This window comes from Mytilus trossulus, chromosome 7, assembly GCF_036588685.1.
Source record: "Mytilus trossulus isolate FHL-02 chromosome 7, PNRI_Mtr1.1.1.hap1, whole genome shotgun sequence".
NCBI lineage: Eukaryota > Metazoa > Mollusca > Bivalvia > Mytilida > Mytilidae > Mytilus > Mytilus trossulus.
The window spans coordinates 49,864,446-49,874,821 of NC_086379.1; the positions used below are offsets into that span (position 1 = coordinate 49,864,446).

The 10,376-nt window shown below is 33.1% G+C and overlaps 1 protein-coding gene across 1 annotated transcript; it reads left to right on the forward strand.

Moving 5' to 3' along the window:
• Positions 1–5,858: 5,858 nt before the first annotated feature.
• LOC134727107 (integrase/recombinase xerD homolog) lies at positions 5,859–7,012 on the forward strand. The gene has a single exon (XM_063591490.1). The coding sequence runs from the start codon at positions 5,935–5,937 to the stop codon at positions 6,973–6,975; it is 1,041 nt and encodes a 346-aa protein (XP_063447560.1). The 5' UTR covers positions 5,859–5,934; the 3' UTR covers positions 6,976–7,012.
• Positions 7,013–10,376: the final 3,364 nt, after the last annotated feature.

Consider the following 10,376-nt stretch of genomic DNA (forward strand, 5'->3'; position numbering starts at 1 on the left):
TATGGCAACCAATTACTTGATATGTGTAAAAATAATAATTTATTTATATTGAATGGTAGAGTAAATGGCGATAAAGAAGGCATGTTTACATGTAGACAGTCAAGTGTTGTCGATTATTTTATTTGTACATATCCATTGAAATGCTTGTTCATGATTTTTCGTCTTTATATTCTGATGTTCACTCGCCTTTATCGTTGACTATGTTATTTAAACAAACTTGCGCTATAGATAAAAATATAAACGTAGAAACATGCGCTGATCAAAATGTAAAAAAGATAAATAAATGGGATACTGAAAAAGAAAACGAATTCGTTGAGAGCATTGACAGAAATAAGATAAGCGAATTAGAATCAGAGTTGAATATGCTAGAAACTAGCATACTAGCTAAAGAAAACATAAATAAAGTGGTTGAACAGGTGAACGCTATTATTCTAGAATCAGCTGAAAAGGTATTGGGATCTCATTACAAGGGGGGAAACAAACACTTCAATAAAAAGGTACACAAGCCATGGTTTAACAAGGAATGCTGGAAAACAAGAAAATGTTTCCGTATCGCAAAAAGAAGGTATAAATCCATTAAGACGGAAAATAATCGAAAACAAATGAAAAACTCAGAGAGAGATTATAAGAGACAACTAGATAGATCCATAAAAAAACATAAAAAAGAAATCAGACAGAAGATGAACACATTAAAAAACAGCAACGCAAAGGAATTTTGGAAGATCTTGAATACAAACAGGGGGGTAAAAACAGCTAATATTTCTGTTGATGTTCTTTACGAATTTTTTAAAAGTCTTAATTCTTCAACTTCTGAAGATGAAAACATACCTATTTCAGAAGAATTGCAAGAATTGAATGAAATTATTAACAGTAGTATTACTGAGGTAGAAATTTTTACATGTATAAAAAAACTAAAAAATGGAAAAGCATGTGGTGATGATTTAATTATAAATGAATATATAAAGTCTACATGTAATATTTTTATGCCTGTTTATGTTAAGCTTTTTAATGTTATATTTAGTTCGGGAAATGTACCAGAATCCTGGCTTATTGGAAATATTATACCTTTTTACAAGAATAAAGGAGATCAGTGTGATCCACAAAATTATAGACCCATCACTATTTTAAGCTGCTTGGGTAAACTTTTTACTTCAGTACTCAATCTTAGAGTAAGCTCTTTTCTTATTGCTTAAGGAAAACCAGTTTGGATTTAGGAAAAAATATTCTACTACCGATGGCATTTTTGTACTTCATCTATTATTTGAACTGTTAAAACAGAAAAAGAAAAAACTTTATTGTGCCTTTATTGATTTTGCAAAGGCCTTTGATACTGTTTGGCATGCAGGACTTTGGTCAAAATTACTTAAATACTCTGTGAATGGTAAAATGTTTAATACTATTACAAATATGTACAGTAACATAAAATCTAGAATTTTTTATAGTAATGAATATTCTGAATTTTTCCCATGTAATGTTGGTGTTAGGCAAGGGGAAAATTTATCTCCTATACTTTTTTCTTTATATGTAAATGATCTAGAAGATTTTCTAATAGAAAAGAACATAGATGGTTTGAAATCTCTATCAGATGAATTAGAAACTGAACTAGATTGTTATCTTAAACTTTTTATTATATTATATGCAGACGATACAGTCTTGTTATCAGAGTCTCAGGTTGACTTACAAAAGCAACTGGATACTTTATCTGAATACTGTAAATTGTGGAAACTGAAAGTGAATGTAGAAAAAAGTAAAATTGTAATTTTTTCTAAAGGTAGACTACCTAATAATGTTAAGTTTAATTATGAAGATATTGTACTAGAAATTGTTAATGAGTTTACTTATCTAGGTGTCTTATTCAGTAGAACAGGAAGTTTTTTAAAGGCTAAAAAAGCACAAGCAAATAAAGCAATGTGTGCTATGTACGACGTTATCAAAAAAGGCAGATTGCACAATCTTTCTATTGAATGTCAAATTGAATTATTTGATAAGATTGTTAAACCTATTTTAATTTATGGGAGTGAAGTCTGGGGTTTTGGTAATAATTCGGTTATAGAAAGGGTTCATATGAAATTCTGCAAACTTTTGCTTAAGGTTAAAAATTCTACACCTAATTTCATGATATACGGATAATTGGGCAGATATCCTTTGGAGATTGATATAAAACTCCGTATAATTAACTACTGGACTAAATTGTTGTCTGGAAAACAAGAAAAACTTCCTGCAATACTATACAAATACTCATTGTATAAATATAAAAATGATATTACATGGTTGAAACATGTTAAATCCATTCTTGATGAATCTGGTTTATCATTTGTGTGGGATACCCAATATTTTGTAAACGATACATGGCTATATACTATTGTTAAACAAAATCTTGTTGGTCAATTTAAACAGAAATGGCACACTAACGTGCAAGAATCGCCAAAAGCTATAAACTACCGTATGTATAAAGAAAACTGTCAATTTGAATATTATTTTAAACATTTAGATGATAGAAATATTATTACATTATGTAGATTGAGAACAGGAAGTCATAGATTTCCTATTGAGACTGGTAGATGGCAAAACGTTGCAAGAGAAAATAGAAAATGTTTACTTTGTAATTCTGGTGACATCGGAGATGAATTTCATTATATTTTTATGTGTTCTGTATTCAATGATGATCGTAAACAGTTTTTGAGAAAAAAATATAGAAATCAACCAAATGCATTGAAATTTAATGAACTGATGAATAGTAAAAATCTTTCTGATCTTAATAACTTGTGCAAATATATAAGAATTGTAAATATTCATTTAGGCTCTCCTGGGTAATTCATGTACTTGATATCATTTAGTTTAATATGTATATCGTAATATATGATATGTACCTCCTCTTGCTTTCGTATAATTTTTGTATGTCTGTACATATACACTATGTAATTATTGTGTGTATCTCTATACTAATATTTTCCCGCGTTTCGATCAGTATAGCGGGAAAATGTTGTATTCTCGATATGGGAATCGTCAATTTTCGGTAGGCCGAAGAAATTTAGCCAATCAGAGGACTGAGTTGTGGTCATATATAAGGTGTTTTCTGTGGTAGCTTCACTTCTAGCCGTCGTATTGACCGTGTAAATTAATGGACGCCGAATTACAGCAAGTTATCCAGACAGAAGTACAGAATGCCGTTCAATCCACACAGGACCAGATATTGAACAGTATGACGACGTTACTAGATTCACGTTTAGAAGGGTTCCAAAGAAGGATACAGGACAACCAGAAAGTGCTGTCGGACACGCAAATAGCTAGGATGGACGAATCACTGACCGACAGTTATAAATTCCGAAAGAGGGGGAACGAAGAACAACACAAACACAACCAGAAAGTGTACGCCAAAATCAGAGAAGTGCATGCAGAATTTGAGACCGACAACTTGACGCAGTCCAATATCAACAGTGAAAAAAGAAAAATTTCAGAAGGTATGGACTTGATAAAAAATCGACAAAAGCTCATCAAACTTGCAGATTCTTCAGACGCGGGTTGGCGCGTGGTAGAAGAATACGTTACCAATCCACTCGCTGAAGATTCCGAGGACGAGAAGAAGATGTATAAAGCGCAGAGTAGAGCAGAAAGCAAGCTGAAAAAAGAAAAGTTAAAAAGACGCCCAGACCGCAAGAGCGTGCCATACACACAACAGGCTCCAGCGAAAACAACAAATTCGATCCCTGTGAACGTTAGTGGTGGATCCAGGTCTGATGTACGACCCGGTAGATGTTTCTATTGTAATGAGTACGGGCACTGGATTAGGAATTGTCCAAAGTCTGCTGCTGAGCAAAAACCTAAGATAAGTATTGATACTTCTATATGTAAAATTGATAAAGTAGAAATGTATACTCACCATAAAACAGAAGTAGCATCGGGTGAACTCTATTCAATGAGAAATGTTAATTCAATAGAACAGACATCACGTGATGTCCAGTCAATGAGCAATACACATACTACTACTATAGTAAAATGTAACGGTACAGGTGTAGGTCATTTAAAAGAGAGCTTGAGCGAATGGAAGAGAATAGGTGCTACGGATTTTGTATTAGATATTATAGCAAACGGGTATAAAATTCCTTTCAGCACAATTCCATGCATGGTTGAATTACAAAATAACAAATCAGCAAGAGACAATCCTGAATTTGTTCAGAGCGAGATTGAAAAATTGCTAGAAAAAGGATGTATTACTAAAGTGTCTCGTAAGCCATATGTAGTTAATCCTTTAACTGTAGCTCATAATAGAGGTTCAAAACTCAGATTAGTACTAGATGCAAGACATATCAATCCATATGTAGTTAAATTTAAACACAAATATGAAGATGCAAAAACTGCTAGACAGTTATATGATCAAGGAGATTTTGTATTTTCTTACGATTTAAAAAGCGCATATCATCATATAAGCATTTTTGAAACAGATACTACATATTTAGGTTTTAAATGGGAGCATGATTATTATGTGTATAATGTTTTGCCTTTTGGGTTGTCAACCAGTGGGTATATTTTCACAAAGGTAGTCAGGGAAGTTATAAAATATTGGAGAAGTACGGGTCTAAAAATTGTCATGTATCTAGACGATGGCCTCGGCGGGGGCAAAAACATGAAAGAGGCTATGTTAGCGAGTGAAAAAATCCATTCCGATTTGGAACAATTTGGGTTTGTTCTTGCATCAGAGAAGTGCAATTGGGTTCCTATTCAAGGTCTTGACTGGTTGGGTTTTCATTGGGATATGATAGAAGGGGTTATAAGAATTACCGAAAAAAGAATAGAGAAGCTTTTAAGAATTTTGGAAGTTTTCAGGTTACAATTTCACTACGGAATTAGACTTTTCCGGGTGAAATTTATTGCAAGTATTGTAGGACAGATCATATCAATGCAGCCTGTATTAGGAGATCAGGCACGTTTAAGAACAAGGTATTTGTACCAATGTATATTGCAAAGGGCAAGTTGGAACGCCAAAGTACTAGTTAGTACGGACGCATTCGAGGAGTGCATTTTTTGGGAACATAAAGTTGAAAACTTTAACGAGATAGGATCTCGGTTAAGTCAGTTGACTTATAATGTACCACAAGATTATTATGTGTTCAGTGATGCATCTGGTACAGGTTTCGGTGGTTTTGTTACCACTGGTTCAGAGGACGAACCTTTGGAAATGTTTGGTAGTTGGTCAATGGCGGAACAGGCCGAAAGTTCGACCTGGAGAGAGCTCGAGGCTGTAAAAAGATTATTGATAAATTTTGTCAATATCCTCTCTGGTAAGATTATCAGAGTTTTCACAGATAATCTGAATATCACACATATACTTAATATTGGTAGTAGGACATTGGTTTTGCATAAGAACGCTTTGTTCGTTGATGAATTTTGCAGAGAGAATGCAATTAAGTTGAGTTTGGTTTGGTTACCAAGAGAATCAAACCAGTATGCAGACACTTTAAGTAGGGTAACAGATTGTGATGACTGGAAAATACGAGATATTTTTCTGTATCTTGATCACGTTTGGGGTCCACATGACATAGATAGGTTCGCACATGATTACAATGCCAAGTGCAAACATTTTAACTCAAAGTTTTGGTGTCCCGGGACTGCTGGGATAGACTCGTTTACAGTAGTATGGGGTGGACAAAATAATTGGATAGTTCCACCACCAAGTTTGATTCCAAAGGTTATTAATAAGATTAGAATAGAAAAATGCAATGGCACTTTAGTCATCCCGGAATGGACATCGGCACCATTTTGGCCTATGTTGGTGGATCGATTTGGAAATTTTAAGGATTTCATAGTTGACAGAAAGTTTTTTCAAGGGGAAAATCTAACCAAAAGAGGCAGAGGGCAGTGCGGAGTATTTGGACAACAGTGTTTCAAATTTAGATTGATAGCATTAAGAATAGAATTTTAGTTTTCAATATACTTATGACGTTATTTATTTCAACAGGGATTGCATTAGACAACACAGTGAAGGAGGCCGTCCATGACAGTGGTATAGAAGTTGGCAGTTATATGTACGAGCTTTATCCGAAGATGTGTGAACTGTTGATAAACTCTAAAAGTGACAATACTGTTAAATCATATTTTAATTCTCACAAACGATGGGAACGTTTTATTACTTTACAAGGACACAAATCTTTGCCAGCTCAGCCAGTTCATGTTGCACTGTATTTAACACATTTATTGAACAATAATTCTACTTGTCACCCTATTTCGAACGCAGTGTATGGTATAAAATGGGCACATGAGATAAATGGTCTAAGCGATCCTACATCAAACACTTTTGTAACATCAATTCTTGAAGCATCTAAAAGAGTAGCACCAAAAAAGACAGAGAAGAAAGATCCAATTACTCCGGAAACTTTAATCGAACTTTGTGATATGTTTAAAAATTCTTTAGATTTACTTGTTGTAAGGGATTTGGCAATGATGATTTTGAGTTTTTCAGGATTTCTTAGATATGATGAGGTCAGTTCGTTACGCTTTTGTGATGTAAAAGTACATGAATCTCATTTAATTTTGTGTATCGAAAAAAGCAAAACAGACCAATATAGGCAAAGTTCTGAAGTCTTGATTTCCAAGGGTAATTCATCTGCTTGTCCTTACACAATGTTTCTAAGGTACACTAGGTTAGCAGGTTTCAGTGATTCTTGCCAGAAATTTTTTTATTTGTTTCGGCCTATTTATAGATCTCGTAATACATGCAAGCTTATTACTAAGGATAAAAAGCTAAGTTACACGGCGGCTAGAGAGTCTATTCTTAAGAGAATTCGAACAATTTGTCCAGATGGAAACATAGGTCTCCATTCGTTCAGATCCGGTGGGGCAACAATGGCGGCAAACGCCGATGTTAGTGACAGATGCTTAAAGAAGCACGGTAGATGGAAGTCTGACTCTAGTAAAGACGGTTACATAGTAGATTCCACTGAAAAACGTTTGAAGATATCTAAGGTATTAGGCCTATAGATTACCCCTTTCTTTGGTTTTCTATCACGTACGACGGGCTGTCGGCAAATTTAAATTTGTGTTTGAGTTTTATTTCTTTTACTGCCATGTGTACGAAGAAGGTATTGTTGGTGTGCTGTCAATGGCAGAAAAGGGTGTCATTTGTGTGTCTGTCGTCTGTAGTATAGAGAATACTAATATTTTCCCGCGTTTCGATCAGTATAGCGGGAAAATGTTGTATTCTCGATATGGGAATCGTCAATTTTCGGTAGGCCGAAGAAATTTAGCCAATCAGAGGACTGAGTTGTGGTCATATATAAGGTGTTTTCTGTGGTAGCTTCACTTCTAGCCGTCGTATTGACCGTGTAAACTTCATTTTTTCTAAATGATGATATTTATCTGTTTGTACATTATAACAAAAATCTTGATTTTAGTAAACTGTTTTTTAAAATGACGGGGTCCGACGTTCATTATCCTGAGATAGACTCGAGCATTGATTCGGGCACAGGTTTCCGTAATACGGTTTTTCCTGGTCGGCCTGAGGGGTAATTTTATTAAACGTACAGTATACAATATTTTGCTGTGGTTGTACATACTGAAATGATTGGTAAATGAAAATGCAATTTGATTACTGATTTATATGTCACGATTATAGATTTATTATACAATTATATCTGGCGTCCATCACGTACGACGGGCTGTCGGCAAATTTGAATTTGTGTTTGAGTTTTATTTCTTTTACTGCCATGTGTACGAAGAAGGTATTGTTGGTGTGTTGTCAATGGCAGAAAAGGGTGTCATTTGTGTGTCTGTCGTCTGTAGTATAGAGAATACCATAATGATTGTAATTTAATTTGTTGAGAAATAAAGATATATATAGAGTAAATTTTGAGGTGATGATACGGCCATTTTAGCCATAGGGTCCACATGAACCTTAATGATATAATTGCATAATTATATTGCTCTGAATACTCTTTTGATCATAAACAGTTTCTGTCCATCTTTCGTAAAATTTCACGGAGAGTCATTCAAAAGACTTTATCCACATTCGGAACCTAAATATTGACGCCGCTTTGTCTCGTTTTTTGGGACATAAATCCCAGGCTCGACAAAAATACAAACAGCATATCGAATCTGAGCAGATAGTGATTTGCTTTTTTCAAAACACAAGAAAAGTACGTAGAATTCATAGTAGATTCAGACTTTTACAAAAGATTCAAACAAATATATCAAATGATCTATTTGAGTAAATTTTGTCCCTTTTTATTCAAAATTACAATCCATTGAAAAAAGAAGCACAAGGCTGGTGTGCTTTTGACCAGTTTTCTTATTCTATGTCGATTATTTCTTTTATTTTCAAAATGAAAGTGTACGCCCGGGCGTTTTGACGTAAACGTAGCTACGCGCATGAATTCTGCAGCAATATTCACAGGAGGCTGTTTTTTCAGTAAGGGAATGGAAACAGAATTGTTAAGATTTTAAGCTATAACTTTTTTCAATGTTTCAATTGATTAGAAAAATAATAAAAATAGTTAAATGTCAAATGAATTACGCAGGTATGGCAGAACAAATATTTACTATAAACTTTTCTGTTTTGGCGATAAAATCATCCACTAGCTATCACCTGCTTATTTGTTTATGCTATTGATTCCATATAGAGATGGTTCTTATTACATTTTAATGACACAACATGGCAAAAGCTGACATGCAACTTCCAAGAAATTACAGTAACAGCTGACAGTACTGCTGATGTGGAAAGATAATAATTAAGGTAAATATGTTTAAAATTATTAAATTATTACCCTCTACACTGCATTATTTGTATGCAATTTAATTGTTGATAAAAGGTAGACATAAACTTAAGATTTCTATTATTATTATTCTAATATGTGACTAATTTGGTAGCTCACACTACTCGAAAATTTAATTTTAATATCTAAATGGGTTTTTTTAAAGAACAATTAAATTATAGTGACTAATATGTTTTACCTTATAATTTCATTAGATGTATGTTTCATTATAATACGTTATTCCGATTGCTATCTTACAATCTCGCGTTATTCCTTAAGCAATTGCATTTATTAAACAATAAAATTTATCATTTATGATGACACGAGGTCCCACAATAAAGTACACAAGTTAATTAGATAAAAACTAGATAAAAATCGTGGTTTCACGATCCGAGATAAAAAAAAAATGTAATTATAAGTATTGAATGGGTCCGTGTAACACTTATCAATTCAAAGTTTTAAAAAGTTTTGAAATTTTAGATTTTTGTAATTTTGATCATAGTTTTAAAATATCAAAATTTCAAATTGTGTAAAAGTTTTGAATTTTTTATTTTTAACCAAAGAATTAAAATGTTAAAAATCGTTTTCAAATCTGATTGTTAGAAATTTAATCAAACTTTGAAAATACTAAACCTAACCTGCATTTTTGATTATTTCACTTTTTAAAAGTTTCAGTTTTTTTTTTTAATATCAAAAATAAAAAAAAGGGCGAAAAGAGGGGTTCCTGTAAACACAGGTCTATTTATAATCAATCTTACTTACGAATAAATAGCACGAAATATATAAAATCATTTTTAATTAAAAAACAAATAATTAAAAGAAGAAGTCGTTTTTTTGTAAAACATATTAGACATATAATAACATAGAATAACCGTATCCTGAAATTATTATATATTGTGCAGCTATTAAAACAAACACGTTGTAAATAAACAATAATTTTATTCAAAGCTATTTGGTGTCCCCAATAAAAACCATTTAGAAGTAACAGTGACAACTGATTGACTCGCAGTAGTTGTTCGGTGTGAGCCAACTTGAAGGCCCCGTGTTTAAGGCAGTACATTGACAAATAATGGTTTACTTTTACAAATTGTTATTTGGATGGAGAGGTGTTTCATTGGCACTCATACCATATCTTCCTATATATCTAGTATCTTCGAAATATAACAATGAACTTAAATCAAAATCATACAAGACTAAAAAGAGTCTCCTAAATTGGGTCAGGTGCACTAATGCGGCGGGGTTAAACATGTTTCGTGAAATCACAACCCTCCCCTTTAGCTCTAGTCGATGTAAAATAAACAAACACACAGCAATACGCACAGTATTAAAACGCATTTTAAAAGAAATCCAAGTCCTATGTCAGAATAGGAAACAAAAGAGACTAATCAAAATGACTATGATAATGAATTCACAAAGGACTATTATATATAAAGCTAGCAGTTATTGACATATGCCAGCTCCAGACCTCAATTAATCTAATTGAAAGATTATTTCTTTATCATATGAATAACCAGCACTATTCCTACCTGCTGTCCTTATTGCTAATTTGTTCCTGAACATTCATGAAATATTTTTCACTGGCAACCAAAAAAAGCAATTACTTAAAATAGACTGTTTACATACAAATTACAA